The 23429-nt window shown below is 33.3% G+C and overlaps 1 protein-coding gene across 1 annotated transcript in view; it reads right to left on the minus strand.

Moving 5' to 3' along the window:
• The window catches only part of LOC127705239 (apoptosis inhibitor 5-like), a 58013-nt gene that overhangs the window by 23726 nt on the left and 10858 nt on the right, over positions 1-23429 (minus strand). Inside the window, exons 4-8 of the mRNA XM_052209577.1 lie at positions 23268-23419; positions 21236-21376; positions 4830-4895; positions 3900-4094; positions 694-875 (exon numbers count right to left, since the gene is read on the minus strand). Of these exons, the coding sequence (XP_052065537.1) occupies positions 694-875; positions 3900-4094; positions 4830-4895; positions 21236-21376; positions 23268-23419 (736 nt within the window). The remainder of the gene's footprint in view (positions 1-693; positions 876-3899; positions 4095-4829; positions 4896-21235; positions 21377-23267; positions 23420-23429) is intronic.

Here is a 23429-nt window from a genome sequence, read left to right on the forward strand (position 1 = left end):
TTTAATCTTAACATGCAAATTGCTTTCATGCTAAAGTAAACGTGTGCAACTATTATCTTTTATATTCAAACACTTTTAAAGGTAATAAAATTAAAATGCCTGTGATTTCCTGTCAATTTGATAAACAAATCGAATCCCGGAAATGAATCCGGAATCATCCGTACTTTAATATTATCGCAAAACTTCCGGTTTTAATTTCGTCAAATCGAAAGAAACGATAGCAATGTCTGTGAAATTAACCATTTTGAGTCATTAAAATCATTTCAATTTTAAACTGTTGCCTTCCCTAAACTGTTCTTGAAGGTTTTAGAAAAATGGTAAGAAATTTACTTAGTAAATGCGATGAAACAGCAATTTAAGTTTGTTGATGCTATGAATCTAGTTTGACATCGAAAATTTGAAAAGAGGCACCAACTTTTCAATCATCTCAAAATGACCGAAATTGTGTGAAAAAATTTCCGGATCCTTGTTCCCAACTTTGGTTATAATTGGGTAAGTATTATGAATTAGACACCCTAAGGATCATTCAGGCCAAATTTCATTGAAATCGGTTTAGTATTTTTAGAGAAGATCTTTGAAAAAGATTATGACAAACACCTGACAACTGCAGAAACCAAGTAATGGCGAAAGGGAAATAACACTTTCAAGACTCTGTGAAAAAAGATTGATTCTTTTTTAAAAAGTCAAATTTACCTTAACTTAAAATCTTTTAATCTGTCTGCATTTGCTTCATCTGCCAGAAAACCTGGTAACTTCCTGCCGAGCTGATGGAAAGCTAACATTAAACATTCCACGGTAGAAAACTGGAACTTAGGTTCTTCCTCACTGCTACTCAGATTATCATTTTCTTCTGCTGGCGGCACTGGCATATAGCTCTTTTAAAGAAAAATAATAACAATCCAAATGGTAAATGATAAAAAATATATATTTGGAAAGACAGAATTGTTTTTACTTAAAAGCTAAAACAATAAACTGCTTCGCTGAGCGCAGCTGGATACACCCGCAGAGGTCCAACCCTGAACAGTTGGGGCAAAAATGGACACAATATTCAAGCTTGATACAGGTCTGAATTTGGATTGTATTAAATATTTGACATATTATAGGTTTCTGAATAAATGTAGTCAAAGAACTTGAAATTGGTTATATGAATTGAATTTATATTCAATTAAAGATTTCAAGCTGTTGTGCAATACACTGTGCTGTTGCTCAATACTTAGTAAATCTGTTGTCAGACTATAAACAATTAAAGTTCAATTAATTCTCAATGTCATATTAGAAATTTATGAAAATGTAAAGGGAGCTTACATCAATAGATATAAACAATTCACCAAAGTTTCATGAGAATTGCTGACAGCATTTTTGAGTTATTGTCCGAAAACTGGAAAATCCCCCTTTTTTTATGAATAAAACCCTGTAACTCGGAAACGTAAAATCTAAAATATATAAAAATCAAAAGGGAGCTCATGTCAATAGATATAAACAATTCTCCACAATTTCTTGCATGTTGGTGAAAGCATTCTTGAGTTATTGTCAGAAAACTGGAAAATCCCCCTTTTTTTAATGAATAAAACCCCATAACTGGGAAACATAAAATCTAAAATTTATAAAAAACGAAAGGGAGCTCACATCAATAGATATAAACAATTCACCAAAGTTTTATGCAAATTGGTTAAAGCGTTTTTGAGTTAATGTCCGACATGTTGACGACGGACGGACAGACGGACAGACGGACGGACGGACAGAGGTATACCATAATACGTCCCGTAAACGGGCGTATAACAAAAACAAAGGATATGGGGTATCTATCCATGACACAAAATCACTACATGCATAGCAACAAAAAAACACACACACAAAAAGCAAAGGAACAGCTCTTTTATTGCTTTTTTTCATCTCAAAATCACAGTGAGGCCTTCAACAAAGAGCCAAAAAACACTCACATCACTGCAAGTTAAAGATGGCCCCTAGCAGCGGCTTGAGCGGAATTCTTTGCAAAAATAATTTGGATAGACTTTGTAAGATGTAACACAACCTAATCAGGCCCAGTCAAAAATAAACATACTAGAAAGTAGTACATATTTAAAACAAAATAGTTCCTAAGCATAGTTGTTAATCTTAAACTATGTAGCATAATATTTAGTAATTAAGGTATCTGATGAAAGGCAAAAGACTGGTTGTTGTAGAACACACAATTTACTGATAATACAAAAATTATGAATGAATTCTAAAAATGAGGGCATTTATAGCCGGTTTCTCAGATATGAAGTGCCTGGTTTGGTGTAACCAAAATTCCCTACATTCCCTAGTTTAATTTTGGATGCAACACAAGTTTATTTGGCCTCATGCAATAAAACACATACCTGTGTTTGACATGAATGGCCCCCACTTGCTAATAATATGTGAAAATACTTTTGGGCCTGGCAGAAGGACAGACGGACACTTAATGCTTCCTCCGACTAGCGGTTGGGGCATAGAAATCATGGTAGGTAGGTAGGCAGAAATCATTTTTTTTTATTAAAGAACTTTTGACTGGTTTTAACAGGGGGAACAGTCCAACTTTACTAGTGATATAGTGCTTGTTCAAGAATGTTCCAAAAAATCTTTAATCTTTAAATTAGGATAAGTAGGATTAGCAGATACATAATTTTCATTTTATTAGTCCTAATGTTATTCCAGAAATGCATTAAATGAATATGATACTTATATTTATAATATCTTTTTTTTTTTTTTATAAATTTCAAATTCAAATATATGACTCACTCAACAAAATTTATATATATATATATATAAAACACTAGATCTAGAGCATAAATAAAACCAGTATTTCTTAAAATTTTGACAAAATATTAACTCTGACCAGTTGACAAAAGCATAAAAATTTCAAGAAATTTGAACCACAAAATTTACATGAGTAATTTCATTGGAAATATACAAGTTTGACAAACACTGATTTTGATCATTGAGAAGCTTGATTTCTATTTAATAATAGAATGCGATTAAACTTTCAGCTGCTTTTTAAAGAGTTAACTCCTTTAAGTGTTCTGTAACCCCTTAATGAAACAAGAGGCTCTCAAGAGCCTGAATCGCTCACCTGTTATTTTTTTTGCTTAAATCTTTCATCAATGATTATTTTTGCTTCTTACCCATATGTTCCATTTAGCTATAGTGTCTATGTTTCTTGACGTACAAGAATATGAAATACAAAATTTATACTAGATTCATTTGAGAAGATTTTTAAAGTTAAAAAACATAAAACAACTTGTGTAAAATTGTCCTTAAAGGGCAATAACTCCTTAAGGGGTCAATTGACAATTTTGGTCTTATAAACTTTTTTGTAGATCTTACTTTGCTGAACATGTTTGCTGTTCACAGTTTTTATCTATCTATAATAATATTCAAGATAATAACAAAAAACTGCAAAATTTCCTTAAAACTACCAATTTAGTGGCAGCAACCCAACAATGAGTTGTTCGATTCGTCTGAAAATTTCAGGGCTGACCAATTGAACAATTTTACCCCCCATGTAAGATTGACCAATTGAACAATTTTACCCCCCCCCCCCCCCATGTAAGATTTGCTCTAAAAGCTTTAGTTTTTGAGATATAAGCAAAAAACTGCATTTGACCCCTATGTTCTATTTTTAGCCATGGCGGCCATGTTTGTCGATGGATCAAAACTTCGGATACAATTTATAAAATTGATACCCTAAGGAACATTTAATTAAAGTTTGAAGGTATTTGGCCCAGTAGTTTCAGAGGAGAAGATTTTTGAAATAGTTTACGACGACGACGGACGCCAAGTGATGGCATAAGCTCACATGGGGCTCTTCGGGCCCCGGTGAGCTAAAAAGGTAGGTCTTCACGAAAAATAAAATAGTTTACAGTTATCATCTTACTTACAATAAGACATTTGTAGAGATTATCCAATCTGTTTTCTAACTTGTCCAAGTCTCCAGCAAACTCTGAGATCTCACCAAACAATTTTAACATCTCTAACTGTGCATCTACACCGTCATCTGGACTGGCTAGTTTACTGATCACAGGTAATACATTATCACATATATACCCTACAAAGGCTTTAGAATGCACATTTTTCTACAAATAGAAATAAAACTGATTTTGTTATATAGAGTCAGAGTCACACAAAAAAAGTATTCTGTACTGACCCAAATTTTTTACAACAAACATATCTTTTTTTCACTGTAAATTAGGTAAATTTTATTTTGATTAGTATTGGTCATAACATCCATGATCGTTTCGTTCAACTGCTGGCGTAAAAATAAAAGTAAAAAACATATCTGACTGACATGAACAACTTCCACAAAGGCTACTTACCCAATATATAGGTAAATGTAATACTGGACCCTATTCCAGAACCAGAAAGGGTATATAGATCTGGGTTGACAATCAAACAAAATTTTTTTTTTTAAAGTTGATGACCTATTGACACATGATTGATCCTCTATTTTTTCTGGCAGGTGACAGTAAACACACATTTTTTTTGTCTTTTTGTGTGGTGAGTTAAATAATTCATTTCTTTACTACCTCACATATATGACCAGGTGATTTAACAATGGCACTTATTAAAGTAAGTTTCTCATTTGAATTGTTTAATATTTGTAATTTTGGGGCTTTTTATAGCTTACTATGCGGTATGGGTTTTACTCATTGTTGAACGCTGAAAGGTAACCTATAGTCATTTGGTTTCTGTGGGGGAGTTGTTTCATTGGCAATCATACCACATCTTCTTATTTTTATATTAAAGGCCTTGCTTGATATGTACTCCCATAAAATATAGGCCCTGTTCTAACATACTCTAATATTACTCACGGAAAACAAAGGTGCTGCTTGTTTTATACAATGTATCAATCGATCAACACAGTCTGTGTCTTCAGCCTGTAATATAAAATAAGTAAGAGTCATTCAGAAATGTTACTTTAATTATTCTTCCCATAGTTTATTTATTTTGTATTTGCATTGTATCATAGATCAAATTTATTTGTTCAGTGTATGTTCACCGGTGTTAATATGTCTTTTGATTGAGTTAAGCCATTTCAATTGATATTTTATAGTGTGTTTTCTATGTTGTGATGTTACACTATTGTTTCAGATAAGGGTGAAGGTTTGGTACCATTAAAACGTTTAAACCCGCTGCAATTGTTTGCACCTGTCCTAAGTCAGGAATCTGATGTTCAGTAGTTGTTGTTTGTTGATGTGGTTCATAAGTGTTTCTCCTTTCTCGATTTTTATATAGATTAGATCGTTGGTTTTCCAGTTTGAATGGTTTTACACTAGTAATTTTTGGGGCCCTTTATAGCTTGCTGTTCCGTGTGAGATAGGGCTCCGTGTTAAAGACCGTACTTTGACCTATAATGGATTACTTTCATAAAATTTTGACTTGGATGGAGGGTTGTCTCATTGGCACTCATACCACATCTTCTTATAGCTACCAAATAAACAACCAGCCATTATCTGAAATACTTAAAGAGATGTACAATAGATTTTATCCAAACATCAGTCTGTAATTTAAAATAAGTCAGAGTCATTCAGAGGTTGGTCAAATAAACAACCAGCCATTATCTGAAATACGTAAAGAGATGTACAGTTTATTTTATCCAAATATACCCATTTCAATGTATACAGGGCTGGGGTTTATGTGACACTTTATTTTTGGGTCCTGTGCCAATAATTATCCTTGTACAATTGGTGTTGACAAATTTCAAACTATCGGCTACAGGAAGTAAATGCATGTTGGATGTAAAAATTGCTTCTTGGATACAACTCAACATTATCAAGCTGCAGACCAAATATTAAATCATTATTCACTTTCATAGAAGTAAAAAAAAATTTGACGAAAGTTTTCTACCCAAGGTCTTTTGGAGGGACGGATGGAGAGGCGAAGTCGAACGGTTATTAGACCTGGTTTTGCCTTTGGCGACACAGGTAGAAACAAAATAAAATATTATTATACTTATGTAGATTGATTGATTGATTGTTGGTTGCTTAACGTCCAGTGGCAAATATTTCATGCATATTCAGGACGATACTTATGTAGAAAGACAATAACTGTCAGTCAGGAGTAATACTTATACAAGTGGTTTTTTTAATTTGCATGTACAGGGGAATTATTTTGGAGGTAGAGTTATATCCCTTAGACAGTCAGATTTTTTTTACATAATTATATAAAGTAAAAAAAAGTCATATTTTCATCTTTTCTTGAATTTCTTTGACTACATTGCTATAAATGAGTGTTTAAAGGTCTGTCATTAATAATGGTCTTTATTATTATTTCTAAATGTATAATTTCGGTTTAATCCACCAGTTTCTACAAAAGGAAATGCCTGTACCAAGTCAGGAATATGACAGTTGTTATCCATTTGTTTGATGTATTGGAGCTTTTGATTTTGCCAGTTGTTAAAGGACTTTCCGTTTTGAATTTTCCTTGGAGTTCGGTATTTTTGTTGTTTGACTTTTTCAAGGACATTGAAAATCTCATTTGTCTCACTGCTCATTTACCAACCCCCAGGGAGTAATTTTTTTTAGCCTTGCAGAGTAAATTAAGGATGTTCGCTACTCTGTTTCAAAATAACAAGCCTTTTAAAAGACTGTTATAAAATGATAGTATATAAATAAAGGAACTAAAAAAGCAGAAAAAAATGAAGGGTCAGTGCGCTTATTTTCGAGATATAAGCCACTGAAAATTTGGCGGGAAATGATTCATTCTAGATTTTTCATACTTTTAACATTTCCGCTTTTCTCTATTAAAAACTATGAAAAAATAACAAGATTTTTGTAAGATTTTCAAATATGGCTTTTAAAACTATATGTTAAAATAAATTGAAAAGAAAAGTAGGGGTTAGTGGACAAAATTTTTTAATTGCTAAACATGGATAAAACCAGAGGATTCCGAAAATCTGGCAAAAATTCAAAACTAAGAGTAGCCAACATCCTTAACATCTGTGCACAGTACATTTCTTTGTTCAGTTCTTGAGATACATATGTTAAAGGTTGAACTTTTAAAATTAAAAATATTAGCAAACCAGAAACAAATTAAATAGACATGTTTTGACCTGACAAACTTGTGTTGCAAAATAAAATATACTTGAAAATGTAAATTTTTTGAGAAGATTACTGGGAGATTATTCAAATTTTGAAATGAAAATTAAAATCTTGCAAATTAACTTCCACAAGTAAATATTACTTACATCTTCAAGTAACTAAACATTACAGGTATACATATTACACCTGACTGTTTGTTGGTCCATGTGAACATTACAGGTATAAGTATTACACCTGACTGTTTGTTGGTCCATGTTAACATTACAGGTATAAGTATTACACCTGACTGTTTGTTGGTCCATGTTAACATTACAGGTATATGTATTACACCTGACTGTTTGTTGGTCCATGTTAACATTACAGGTATAAGTATTACACCTGACTGTTTGTTGGTCCATGTTAACATTACAGGTATAAGTATTACACCTGACTGTTTGCACTGGCAGACCAATTTGGAAAATCACCGCGATTTTTGTAAAAACTCCGGTGTTTTTTGGCTAATCTCCGCGAAACGGATAAAAATTAGAGGTTCATCGTAAATTTGCTGTATTACAGGATATTTTGCATGTCATCCGGAGATTTTCCGTGTCGGCGGGAATTAGCCGTTTGTCCGATAAAACTGGTGTGTATTGAGTCATTGATAGAACCACTGATGCGTGAGCGACGGTTATTAATAGGTCGTTGTATAATCCGTTATGCGTGAGCGACGGTTATTAATAGATCCTTGTAGTGTGGTACAAATTATGATATATAGATGTTTACAGACTTAAAAACAAAGTAACTATAATCATTTGAGATATAAGGAATTTTCAAAAATATATCATATAATGTTTCTGTAAATTTAGAGAGAAACAGATTATATACATCTGGGGATTAGATGGTTACTTTTTTTAATTATATGTCAGAGGCCGCAGATCATTTAATTGCTTCTAGAACCGTTTATTGAAACAAAAATTAAATGAACGGCCAGGGAAAAGTCTTTAGTAACCTTAGTTGGTATCAGGGGTCAACTGGGTTGAGTTCAATATCGTAGCAGCTACGTAGCGGCTATGTAGTTGCTATCAATATCTATGTAGCAGCTTATCTATAGCTACACGTTCAATAGTAAAAATCTACATAGCACTACGTAGCCGCTACGATATTGAACGCAACCCTGGTAATACATAGAGTCAGACCGTCGTTGCATAATATGTATATGTATTTACACACAATGCAGTGCATTCAAACTCGATTTCGCAAACTCGTGGGTTGTCTTTTTAGACAAAAAAGTTCAATTTAAAAGATATGAAAGTTACGTACATGTATACAAGCATAGATATAATAGCCATTATATCTATGATACAAGGAATTGTATATTTAACGTCAATGCCTGTCTTGTAAACTAATCTGTTACACTTTGAAATGTAAATAAGTTCTTTTTAAATGATTTGACGGTTATTTCACATGAATAAAAGTTCTTCTGATCATTTTTGTTTTACAATGATTTTTGAAAGTGCGATCTTAAAACTAAGTTTGTCCGGACTTGCATGGAATATTTGCCACTGGAAGTTAAGCAACCAACAATCAATCATCTTAAAATAAAATAAATATGCCTGAGCGATAATATTCTTAAATTTTTTAATGTGAAACACAGTTTCTTCATTTATTAGAAATCACTTTCAGGTCTAATGGTAAAGTGAATATACATTCCGGGATGAGATTAATTTACTATAATTGCCAAAGAAAAAGAAATGATATTACGTTTCTTTTAATTAAATTTTAGACTGCAACAAATGTAGATCGAACATTTTTAATAATGAAATAATGCACGTCAAAAATTTCGCTCACAATAGAGATGTTAAAAATAGATTTTATCAATTGTGTCACTGCACGAGATCTTCCAACGGCGGGAAACATCATGTAGCTATAAACACAGGTGATGTTACTGACCGATTGTGGAATGTCAATTTAGGGTTAAATTTGATGTGTAATGATTGACATTATTGTGCGCGTTAGGTTGAGGCTCTAGAAGGTTCATTTCAATTGATAACCAAAATTATAAAATCAAGTTTTTTTTTCAAATCAACGTTTAAGTGTAAAATTTTGTGGGAGGGAAACTTTATTTTGTTTGTTTTTTAGGGGCACAGGGAGTTACCATAAAAATCTATAGGAACATTGAATAAAACAATTTCGAAGGTCACAACTTGTAAACTAATGAAAACAATGATAAACACTGCTGACAAGCGTAAACAGTTGTACATTACTTAGAAAATAGAGAGAGTGAAAAAAAAAAGGACGTTGATGATGGTAACTGTTCATGTTAATTTAGAAAGATCGTGGTAACTGATTTCTCGGATGGTGGTACTTGCCAAAAGGTTGTATAAAAGGACAAACTAAGTACAATTTTAGCCGTGATATATGGGGGCCCCTCACGCTTGAATTAATTTACGTTACGTATTTCGTCCTTTATTATGACCTACAGTTGATCATAGTTGAGTACTACGTATCGGTCAGGGGCGGATCCAGACACTGTGAAAAAAGGAAGGGTGTGCTAGCCAGGGTTTCTCAGAAAAAAGGGGGTGCTAGTACAGTTGGCCTAATGTATTTGAAGGCCAGGATTGGAAGATTATCAGACATTCTGTGGCTCAATTTTAATTTTATTTTCTAACTGTGAAGTGCTACCTAAGCCGTGGCCTGGAGAACCATACCCAATTTTTTAAAAGGGTGTTCCAAAGGCATATTAAAATACTTCCAGCATTATACAGGTCCTGAGGTACAATTTCTTGGGGAGGAGATTTCAAATGCTGTTATGTGGGTTAATTTTTTGTTACTAGGAATTTTCGTTTTTTTTTTTTTCATCAGATTTGCCCCAATTGTCTATTCTGTTAAGGTTTCACAAAAGTCAAAATATATAACACTTCATAAACATCTGAACTTTGCCTGTATTTTTCAACCTATAATGAATAAAGTCCTAAACTATATGCAAATATCTTCATTTAAACATACTTAAACATATGCACACCGTGTAAATTGTAAATAAAATTGAAATTGTTATGTTGTGGCCAACCCGGTTCTTGGGGTGAACACCAAATTTTCCAAAAGAAATCTGGAGGCCTATTCTGATCATATTCTGATCCCCAATTTGATGAGAGAAAACAATATTGTGGTCTGGCAGTTGACAAAAAAAATCGGAATTCCAGAATTCCCCATACCGTTTATTTCAAGAAAAAAATGTTTGTTGCATGGCAGTGGGGAATAACGTTGTGTTCCGAATTATTTCCGACTCAGAACAAACCCCTAACCCTTTGAATTTAAATGTTGCTCCTATATACCTTACTATCGTGAATTTTCAATGTTTCATGTATATTTCAGGTCAGATCCCAGGGCATACTATGTGTTCAAAATTATAAAAACGTAGAAAATTCATGATTCATGTACGTGTAATATGTCTCAAGAAAATGGATTGAAGGCATATTAATTATCAAATTATTTATTTGTACAAAAAAACACATAGGCAATGAAAACCGTGTGTGCGCCAAGAAAGGTCAATATGTATGACTCAACTCGGAGGCTGATTTAGGGGCAGGCTGTCCAGATCCCTCCTTATGGAACTACATATGGTTAATTTTGACTTTTATTTACTTGTTTCACTTACCCGAATAATTCAGTCGTTATATTCCGCTGATCTACGATTATTTCATTAACAAGTATATAGAAGAGATTGATTACGGAGAGAGACTGAATTTTTCGGGGTTAGTTCCACTCCGACCTTTTTTTAGTTTATACAATAAAGCAAGTCTATTTAATCCATTTCTCCGCTGTTTTCGTTATATATAGCACTTTCGTCATACTAAGGTTAGGTTTCAAAGAGTGGATCATTAATATGAACATGTCGGGGTCTTTTAGAGCTGACAATGCGGTACGGGCTTTGCTCATTGTTGAAGGCCGTACGGCGACCTATAGTTGTTAATTTCTGTGTCATTTTTGGTCTCTTGTGGAGAGTTGTCTCATTGCCAATCATACCACATCTTCTTTTTTTATATATAATAACAATATCATAATTACAAATACTAATTCTCCTTACGTCATCCGAGAATACACGTGTCTTTTCTTTAGGCTAAAGCGCGAGTAGATGGTCAGATATATATATGGAATTTTGAAAGGACCTTGACTGGCTACACAGCCCTTGCACGATCTGATCGATGGTCAGAAAGATGACCGTCAAGTTCTAAGTGCACACAAATGGTCACATGTCATGAATATCCATGAACGTACAACGAACTAAATTTTATATATACGAATCCTTGTTGTACCACAGGTGTCCTTGTGTAATGAAATTTTAGGGTATTGGTGCATAGTCAAGTGATTAGATAAACTTGGATAATCAATGAGAGAGAATGAATGACCATTTTAAGTTAATCCAGGGACTTTCTATTGATTGTTGTTTGCTTTACGCTGCATTAGCACAAAAATGCTATATCGCGGCGAGAGCTTATTCCAATATTTTTACAATTTAAGGTATATTTTTAAAATCAGACAATAAGGTCCTTCAATAAACTAAAAATCTAGACTAAATGGACTTTCTATACTAACGGGATAAGATAAGATAAAACTTTTTTTTTATTAAATAATGAAAGCTTTTTCAGATAAAGGGAGTGTCGGACATAGTTTTAACTCTAAATGAAACTGTTCTTTAATTCATAAATAATAAAACATAAAATTAAAGGCATTTTAGACCCTTCCTACAAACGGAAAAGATGAGCATGAAAAATAAGTGAAAGGGGGGTGGGCATAAGTGACTGGTTACGAATTAATTTTAATAGTAGTTCACCGTGCAAGAAGTTTTAAAGTACTAATGGAATAGTGTGACAGAAGCGGATTTAGAGGGGGCCAGGTACCCCTTTTCTTGAAAAAAAATGTGGTTGATTATACATGTATTGGGAATCACTGAAGCATGACTGAAGCGACCCCCTCTTAGGCAGTCAGTGCATATGAAAATTTCTGGATCCGCCACTGGTGTGCTAGCTTATAAATGATATATTTTTTACTTCCTTTATTTTTTTTAATCCTTACTCCGTCTTTGTAAAATAATCGAGACTTCATCAGGTATACACGCGGAGAAATAAAATATTGAAGTGATTTGAGTACCGATATATGAAATGTCTCCTTGGTATCTGGTATCCCTTGTGGGATTAATAAATTGAACTCATGTGTGCCGGAATAGGTAATTAATATATTTAATTTTTATTATTTGTCAACTTATGGTACGGTAATAACTTTTATTTTTTTATTTTCCTTTTGTTTCAATTTCAATTTGCCCTTCGTTCTGTGAACAAAATAACACGGCTACACATTTTAAGACAAAACACACTAATAGTTCGACTAACACGTTGACTTATTATACTCACTTAGTATCAGATAAACGAGATGCATGCTCCTTAAAATCATTTCAGATATTCTATGGAATTTTTAATTCACCAGAAAATCAGAAATATCCATCTTAAACATTTCTTTTTTCATTGGATGTTATATCATTTTAAATATCTAACAAGGCACATAAAAAATTCTAGTTTTTTTGCGATGTCCAATATTACGTGCGATGATGCGTAGCTGCATGGAAGTTACTACATGAATTACATCATTTTGATTATCTTTGAAATCACTCACACGTGGCGGTGTACACATTACACTCAATATACGACTTAAAATACCTTGGGCAATTTATACTTCCGTTTATTGTCCCTTTACTAGCCAGTGTACCTGTGTAAGGTTATAGATGTAATTTTACATCTATGGTAAGATGTATCTCTGACTCCAAAACAGTCGAGTGCGAATCCCGGATTTTGACAAAGAATGTTGGAGGACGAAAAGACAACATTCGAAATGAGATTTATGTATAAAGTTTATATTATGCATATATACCATTGAAGCAGCCTCTGATAAATTGTCATCTAAGACGGTATAAATTAAAATTCTGTTGACATGGCACGAAGAGGAGTTGAGAAATATGCGACACATTTTATTCAATGTTCTCACAAAGGTAGTTTATTTTACATGTTCTCGGACATTAAATATATTTCTTGTGTGACAGTTTGCTGACTGTTAACACCATGTTCAATTAATCTTAATTGACAAACATTTTGATAAGGTTCCATCATTTGAAAATAAGTTATTAAAATCTCAGTAGGTTCAAAACTACTAAATTTTATCACACAGAATGCAACAAATAAAGGTTACAGAAATGGGCTCTACCACTTCACACTTTGGCAATTGAAAATAAAATCTAATCAGTCAAATTCTCAGTATCACAACTTCATTTAACTGCAGTAGATATTGTCTTTCAAGATAACTGAATAAAATAAATATTCTTTAAAACAAGAGTGTAGGGAATCTATTTCCTACCGACTCGCATGAACAATTTTCATTTTTTTTATATACTGCCTGAATGACATGACTCGAGAAATATTTGTCACTGGACATCAATTTAAAAATTAAAAAGAAAACAAAGAACTCGAAATTAAGGATCTGTATGACACCGTACGGCCCTTCTCAGACAGTGAGCAAAACTCATACCATATAGAATTTATAAAATGCCCCGACATGACATAATTTGGAAAAATTAAAAAGACAACACCTTTAAAAATTACAAGCTCCTGACTTGCCAGGACAGTCATAAAATGAGGAGGGTTTAAACCTATTTGAGATAGCTCAACCCTCATGCGGTCACCAATCCTGGAATGTAAGACTGAGAAAATCCATATCCTTTGCTTTACAGGATAGGACTGGGCCTCTCCCAACCTGGACAGTGAGGTAATAACATGCACAAATTGTGAAAATTAAAGTTAAAATCAATAAGAATCATTGGATCTAGTGTAACGCAGTTATAAACAGTCAGAGAAAAATCATGAATTTGTGTGATACCAAAATATACGTACATAAAATCGAGAGAAAAAGGCACGACCATAAGTATGCATTAAAGCAATCTATGTATGTAGCAGGGAATTTATGTTTTTTTTTGTTCACATCTCATCCTTTTTTTCCCATTCATTTCCAATGTTTGTCGACTTGATATATAGCCTGGTTAAGGATGTACTTATGTGATGTTTATGAATTTGTGTATAGCTTGTTATGTTTCTTTACAAAAGCTTCTCCGACTTATAGTATCTATCTATCTATACTACTTAAACGAGAAGACCTCATTTTGTTAGTCGCTTCTCTTCCTTTCATAATAAATTAATCATCATGACTCTGTGTTCTATAGGTTCCATGCATAGTTGCATTTGTCATCTATTCTTATGATTCTACTGTTTGGGTTATTTTAGGAGAAATCAATTTAGCAGTGATCGCCGTGTAGAAGAAACTTGGAATTGATAGTTTATATCAAATATACTTTATTGATAATAAATGTATGTTCATAGTATACAGAAACGCCAAAATAATGGTATTTAACAGAAAACAAAAAAAATAATGCACTTTGGAGAAAAGGGAGAGGGCTTGAAAAAAATTGTCCCGTCTCCAGGAGTCCCTATGAATTTTGATACCTTTTCTGAAATTATCCAGATTTATAAAAAGAGATGGACCATTTTGTACATATACCAAGGGGAAACTTCGTGCAAAGCATTATTATTTATAGTTTAATTGAATTTAGTAGAAAAAGAAAATTTGGTGAAAATAAAACCAAGATTTTTTTAGAAAATCCACAGATTTTAAGACCGAGATTTTTATACGATTCCAATTTTTTTTGGGGGGGGATCGTATAATGGTATGATGTGGTTGTTGTCGTCTACGTCGTCCGAAGACACATTTGTAGTTTCTGGACTATTATTTGTGTGTAAGTGTATGGATCTCTCTGACATTGTACCACAAAGTTCCATATCACAAAAGGAAGGCTGGGATTGAGTTTGGGGGTAATTGCCCCATTCATGAAGGAATTCGGGGCCATAAAAAGGGCCAAAAAACATTTTTTTAGTTATTCTAGTTTTTCAGACAATAACTTGTGTTTAAGTCACTGTATGGATCTTTCTGAAATTGTACTACAAGTTTCCATACTACAAAGGAAAACTGGGATCAAGTGTTGAGGTTATTGCTCCAAAGGGCGGGGGGATGGGGGGGGGGGGGGGGTGGTTGTGAGTTCAAAAAGTTTGCAGGTTTCCAAATTTTTAAAAGGGGTTTAATTTTTTTTTCAAAATTTTTCAAATTTTAAAATATTTCAAAAGTTTCAAGAAGAAATCTTTAATTGCACAGTATTGCCCAATAGATTTGAAAGACCTTTACACATGTTTTGTGTCAGAAACCTATATTATGTCAAAAATTTGATCACAATCAGGGGTTAAAAAATCCACTAGCCCGACGCCCGGGACTAGACTTTTACACTTCGGGCAATTAAAACTTGTAACCGAATATGCCCGACGGACTAGTAACAAACAATTCTTGGCATTTCCAAAATAGTAAGTGGAAAATCCCCTCATCGCTATTCTATCTTAGCCAATCAGATTCAATTACGTACGTCATCCGGGATTCCAAGAATTTGAACCGATTTTGTACATGTTTTAAAAATAGAACAACTAACTCTGGGTGGACCGGTATCATGTATTGATCGCAATTCACTTACTTTCAATATCAATTTCTCAGTACAGGGGGGTATTGTACATTGCTTATGCCGAGATTTTCAATTAATGGTACTTGGGTGTATGATGTAATGATCGATATTGACCTGTCTTGTCGGACAGCTGTTAATTTGAGCTTGAAACCATGCACAAATTATTTCTAAACATTTTAGTACGGCCACCACAGGAACTTTGTCAGTTTTAAAACGAAAAACGGTAGATGAAGGGGGTAATGAGGCTGAAAATTTATCCCAAAAAATGCCAAATACGACCAGGAAAAGCGGAAAAAAAAAATTTATAGTGTCATTGACAGAAAGATTCCCCATGGGCAAGGTCGACTGATACTGATGATAAACAAGAGATGATGTTTTGTGAATATTGCCGTTATTTTCCCGATCTCGCTGATAAAAAGTCTGCTTTGTATGTGGGAACAACAAATATACGAATTGAACCACTGGTTTAACATGACAATATCAATGAACATGTTTTCTGTGCCCGAAAATATTTAACAACCCATAGTACAAGGGATATCCAAAAAGATGTCTAGAGATCCCTGTTATAATTAATAAAACAAAAATTCATTTGATTTATTTAATCAAATACCGTGTATAATGCCGGATTCAAAACAAGGGACATCCACTCTAAATTTGAAAGGTATACTCGGGCTAGCAGGTCAGTTTTGATGGGCTAGCAGCTCTTTCAACAGGGCTAGTAAAATCCTGCTACCAATAAGTCCTGGGCTAGTGAGCTGTAACACATTTTTTTAACCCCTGACAATCCTAATTCAGACAGTAATAAGCTTGAATATTGTGTCAAAATTTGCCCCAACTGTTCATGGTTCAACTTCTGCGGTCATATCAGGCTGCGCTCAGCGCCGAAGCATTTTATTTTTGTTATAATATTTAAAACATATATAACTCAATTAAAAAAATCATTGCTAGCACTGAATGCAATAATCCTTCATCAATAAAGCATCGAATCGCCAAATATGACAGTACAAGGGAAAAGCTGTGGATTTTCTAAAAAAAATCCATATGTTTAGCATTTAATCAACACAAGGGTACATAATCCTTAAAAGCCTTTGAGAACGTAACTTTATAGCAAGGAACTATAACGTATGCAGATTTTCTTTGAACACATACGAAGGTCTTGAATATTGGGGGGGGGGGGGGGGGGGGGGAGGTCTTTCAATCCTAATTGTCTTTTAATTTGTTAGTCATCTGTTTTTCTCTATTCTTCATATTTTTTTCTCATTATTCTATATTCTTTATTTTCTTGGCAGCTATTTTTTTTTACTTTTCTGGTCCTATGTTGTGCACTTTTTGTCCATTTGTGTTCTCTATTCTTCTATAAATCCTATCCAGACCCTCACAAACATACATAATCAATAAGTTCCGCTCCTATTACCTAACCCCACTTGACATGGATATAGATAATTGTCATCCATGGGGTTTTCTCATCCGTTTTGAATATAACATTGCTATTAAAACGGGTACGTTATAAAAAAAGAAGACGTGGTATGATTGCCAATAAGACAACTCTCCACAAGAGAAATGACACAGAAATTAACAACTATAGGTCACTGTACAGCCTTCAACAATGAGCACAGCCAATATTGTATAGCCAACTTTAAAAGGACAACATACTAGGAGTCCATTACATCAGATATAACATATAGAGATGTATAAATACGCAGTCACGTATACGTCCGATGCTAAATTGTTGACTTTGTTGGAAGGCAAAATGATTAGCCCTATACTGACTGGAACTAGTATATATATAACTGAAACTAGATGAAAATCAAGGAATCTACACATGCTGTAATAGCAAATCTGAACGGAACCAAAACGCATGTTTGTAAAAAAATAAATAATATACAACTTACATTTCAGCAACTGTTATATTAGTAATTATTAATGATGTAGTTCGTGAATAAATTGTCCTACACAGTGGAACAAATGGACAGTCTAAGTACGTTAATGTCTGGATTAATATTTCTGCAAAGACGTTGTCATTTTATTGTTTCCATTAACCGACTTAAATAAAAATCAAATTATAACTTTGTAATTATTATAAATGTTTACCTTTTGAAATAAATTTTGGTTTATTGAATATATTTACGGGAAAAACGAACTCAAATGTTTTATTTCCATGTATTTTATGACATATTAAAAAACATCTTTGTGTAAAAGAAAAATCGAATCATATCAAATTTTGATCGGCCGTAAAATAAACTTCACATCACTTTATTTATATCACAAATCAATTTACAAAAACTTCTCAACGATGTCATAATAGAAAGCACGAGTGATCTATCTGGCGGACCAACTTGTGGCTAATGATTGACAGGTATGATTAGATCTTGAGGCTCCTATGGGGAACGTGGTGTCGAAAGGAAAATAGAAGATTATTCAATTATAATTTTTAGGACTCGTACGAAATGTGATCTGATATGGAAAATTTTGAGTTCTTTTAATAGCACAAAGAAATAAGACGTTAGAAGGGTTACAAATGTGTAACTATAAACCAATGACTCGTATGTAATTTACGGGAAAGATTTTATCAAAAGTTTGTTGAAAACTTTCAATTTCAAACCTTCTTATATTTATATGCAAATAGGTCTTTATTATATAATATATTTAAATTATCTTCATTAATTACAATACAATATATAACATGTATCTATGATATCCTCCGTAACGACTAAATATATGTACAGGTAAAATTAAATTCTGATCAATCGGGTACAGATTGATTTACGACCTTCCACTGGTATTGCACAAGCAATATCACAGCAGGTGTTAAATACACTAGGACAAGTGTCAGATCAGTTTGACATCCTGCCCGATTACGGTATCTTCCGGAGACTCTGTAAGTACAAGGACTGATTTTTTTTCTAAACATGACAATTGTGAAGAATTTTTTAAAGTGAGAACAAAGTTTCTGACCCAAACCATCGATTCACATTATGAATCTATCATGAATAGTAGATTAGTTAACGTTTTTTAACGTAAATACGATTTCCATTCATATATTAAAAAAATTGTAGTTGTCTTTTGCAAAGATAACACATGTATTCATCTTGTTCATTGGTCACATTAAAATAGATTTTTCTTTAATGAACAATGACAACATTTGATATTTATATCGTAAGTAACTTTATTATCAAAAACACCGTTTTATCTCGACCGAAAAGGGAAATAAGATAGTTTTTTTAATCTGACTGTAAACATTGTATATATCACAACGATCTATTAATAACCGTCGCTCACGCATAACGGATTCTATAATCATCTATGTACAACGATCTATTAATAACCGTCGCTCACGCATCACTGGTTCTATCACTGACTCAATACACACCCGTTTTATCGGACAAACGGCTAATTCCCGCCGACACGGAAAATCTCCGGATAACATGCATAATATTCTGTAATACAGCAAATTTACGATGAACCTCTAATTATTATCCGTTTCGCGGAGATTAGCCAAAAATCGCGGGCATTTTCCAAATAGGTCTACCAGTGTTGTTGGTCCATGTTAACAATACAGGTATAAGTATTACACCTGACTGTTTGTTGGTATAAGTAATACACCTGACTGTTTGTTGGTCCATGTTATCATTACAGGTATAAGTATTACACCTGACTGTTTGTTGGTCCATGTTAACATTACAGGTATAAGTATTACACCTGACTGTTTGTTGGTCCATGTTATCATTACAGGTATAAGTATTACACCTAACTGTTTGTTGGTCCATGTTAACATTACAGGTATACATATTACACCTGACTGTTTGTTGGTCCATGTGAACATTACAGGTATACATATTACACCTGACTGTTTGTTGGTCCATGTGAACATTACAGGTATAAGTATTACACCTGACTGTTTGTTGGTCCATGTTAACATTACAGGTATAAGTATTACACCTGACTGTTTGTTGGTATAAGTATTACACCTGACTGTTTGTTGGTCCGTGTTAACATTACAGGTACAAGTATTACACCTGACTGTTTGTTGGTCCATGTTAACATTACAGGTACAAGTATTACACCTGACTGTTTGTTGGTCCTTGTTAACATTACAGGTATAAGTATTACACCTGACTGTTTGTTGGTCCATGTTAACATTACAGGTATATGTATTACACCTGACTGTTTGTAGGTCCATGTTAACATTACAGGTATAAGTATTACACTTGACTGTTTGTTGGTCCATGTTAACATTACAGGTATAAGTATTACACCTGACTGTTTGTTGGTCCATGTTAACATTACAGGTATAAGTATTACACCTGACTGTTTGTTGGTATAAGTATTACACCTGACTGACTACCTCAAAACTCTGATCCAAGTCTGCCTGTTCAGTAACTTACCTCAAAACACTGATCCAAGTCTGCCTGTTCAGTAACTTACCTCAAAATTCAGATCCAAGACTGCCTGTTCAGTAATTTACCTCAAAACTCTGATCCAAGTCTGCCTATTCAGTAACTTACCTAATAAACTGCTTCGCTGAGCGCAGCTGGATACGCCCGCAGAGGTCCAACCCTGAACAGCTGGGGCAAAAATGGACACAATATTCAAGCTTGATACAGGTCTGAATTTGGATTGTAATTAAATATTTGACATATTATAGGTTTCTGAATAAATGTAGTCAAAGAACTTGAAATTGGTTATATGAATTGTTTTTATATTCAATTAAAGATTTCTTGCTGTTGTGCAATACACTATGCTGTTGCGCAATACTTAGTAAATCTGTTGTCAGACTATAAACAAATAAAATTTATAAAATTCTAAAGGGAGCTAACATCAATAGATATAATCAAGTCACCACCAAAGTTTCATAAGAATTGCTGAAAGCATTTTTGAGTTATTGTCCGAAAACTGGAAAATCCCCCTTTTTTTTTAATGAATAAAACCCCGTAACTTGGAAAAGTAAAATCTAAAATTTATAAAAATCAAAAGGGAGCTCATGTCAATAGATATAAACAATTAACCAAAATTTCTTGCAAGTTGGTGAAAGCATTCTTGAGTTATTGTCTGAAAACTGGAAAATCCCCCCATTTTTTAATGAATAAAACCCCATAACTTGGAAATGTAAAATGTAAAATTTATAAAATTCTAAAGGGAGCTTACATCAATAGATATCAACAATTCATCAAAGTTTCATGAGAACTGCTGAAAGCATTTTTGAGTTATTGTCTGAAAACTGGAAAATCCCCCTTTTTTTAATGAATAAAACCCCATAACTCGGAAACGTAAAATCTAAAATTTATAAAAAACGAAAGGGAGCTCACATCAATAGATATAAACAATTCACCAAAGTTTTATGAAAATTGGTTAAAGCGTTTTTGAGTTAATGTCCGACATGTTGACGACGGACGGACAGACGGACAACGGTATACCATAATACGTCCCGTAAACGGGCGTATAAAAACACTGATCCAAGTCTGCCTGTTCAATAACTTACCTCAAAACTTTGACCCAAGTCTGCCTATTCAGTAACTTACCTCAAAACACTGATCCAAGTCTGCCTGTTCAATAACTTACCTCAAAACTTTGACCCAAGTCTGCCTGTTCGGTAACTTACCTCAAAACTCTGATCCAAGTCTGCCTGTTCAGTAACAATTTCTACCAGTTGTTGTCTCCCCTGTACTGTAGACATTGAACTTTGTGATCTTAATACGTCCATAATCAAAATAAATTCTTCTTTTGTTACATCTTGTAAAACCTGTGGAAAAAAATAAAGAGCAGATTTTTTTTTTATATTATGTCTTTAAGTATATCCTAAAAGTAAATTTATTTAAACGAGTTTACAATCAAATTTTTTATGTTTGACAATGTTATGTTTGTAGATTATTGTACGGAGATTCTCTGCTACAATCTGGATATTCGAAGGGTGATAGCCCTGAGATATCGATGTAGAAAGAAATTTCATCAAGATTAAGATCTTATCCTTGTCCAAGGCATAAAACATATTCCAAGTTTATCTAAACAGTATTTTTTTTAAAAACAGAAATACAAATCCTTGCTTAAGATAGCTGGCCATTGGGTGTCTAAATGCTCGATTGTAGATTTTTCTTTCACTTTTGTAAAAGACTTCTGGGTCAATCGGCCCGAGAACACAGTTATTTCGTTGTGCATTTCTTTTAGACAATAAATTCAAATTAAAAAATTCACACCTGCTCTATCTCAAAAAGATTTTTACAGTGTAGTGTACTACTATTGATACAAATAATATCAAAATTATAGAAACTTCTACCAGCTGTAACTCAAAATATTGACAATTCTGTGTTAAGGGGGGCTAAAATTCAGTTTGACAGCTTCCGACATTCTAATTTTTGACCTTTTTTAACTGGACCAAATCACTACTTAACATAAAGATTCAGCACCCAAATTTTTTTAACATGTAATTTCATCCCCTTACTTAATATTTCATGCATAAAATATCAGGAAATAAATTGGGAAAGTGTATCAAAAAAAAAATGCAAGTTATACACTGTTCACACTAGGGACTATATTCGTAGACAACGAAAACCAAAGGACGATAACTGTGTCCTTGGACCAATCTACTTTCAAATTTCAATATGAAAACTGGTGGTCAGGGAGCTTGGTTTATCTTTAAAATACATTGAAATCAACAAAATCAGAACTTTATGTTAAGTAGGTTATATAGGGGAAACTTAATTTTTCATTATTGAGGATAGAATCCGCTAAAATTCAATGAGAGAATCACTTTTCATAAATGCTTCCGAAATATTGAATAAAAATAGGCACATGGCCTTGTTTTCTTGAAAAATCCAAAAACACAAATTACCACTTTGAGCTATTTGATTTGTTGTCACTGGAAATGTATCATAAGATTCAAAACAAGCAATCCTTTGTCAGTATTTATTAAAAAAAAAATTCAATTACTGCTAATTGAAATTTGGGTATATATTTACACAATTTTGCTGCCCTTTGTAAGATTTTGTAAATAGCAAATATTGTACATGCAAAAAAAATGGCCTGGGGAGAACACTGACCAAAATAATCAGCCTTGACAATATTGGCAAATATAACTTTTTTTTAGTTTTTCCATTGTTTGATGTATATTTAACATTGTTTACCTGTTTACTGTTTACATTGTGTGATGTGTAGTTACCTGTTTACATTGTGAGATGTGTAGTTACCTGTTTACATTGTGTGATGTATAGTTACCTGTTTACATTGTGTGATGTATAGTTACCTGTTTACATTGTGTGATGTGTAGTTACCAGTTTACATTGTGTGGTGTATAGTTACCTGTTTCAATTGAGTGATGTATAATTACCTGTTTACAGTGTGATGTTACATGCATATGCATATGTAGTGTGAAGTATTATTTACCTGTTTACAGTGTGATGTTACCTATATATATGTAGTGTGAAGTATTATTTACCTGTTTACAGTGTGATGTTACCTATATATATGTAGTGTGAAGTATTATTTACCTGTTTACAGTGTGATGTTACCGGTATATGTAGTGTGAAGTATTATTTACCTGTTTGCAGTGTGAAGTTACCTGTATATGTAGTGTGAAGTATTATTTACCTGTTTACAGTGTGATGTTACCTGTACATGTAGTGTGAAGTATTATTTACCTGTTTACATTGTGATACAAGAAATTCTTCAGCTTCTTTATCTATTGTTTCTTCTCCAAGGACTTTGACTTTGGTACCTAAAAACTTAATGGCTCTCTCCCTCACAAGTTCATCTTCAGACAAAATCTGTTTAAACATACCCTGTAGAGTTCCTGCAAATAT

This window comes from Mytilus californianus, unplaced genomic scaffold (genome assembly GCF_021869535.1).
Source record: "Mytilus californianus isolate M0D057914Y unplaced genomic scaffold, xbMytCali1.0.p SCAF_6, whole genome shotgun sequence".
Classification (NCBI taxonomy): domain Eukaryota; kingdom Metazoa; phylum Mollusca; class Bivalvia; order Mytilida; family Mytilidae; genus Mytilus; species Mytilus californianus.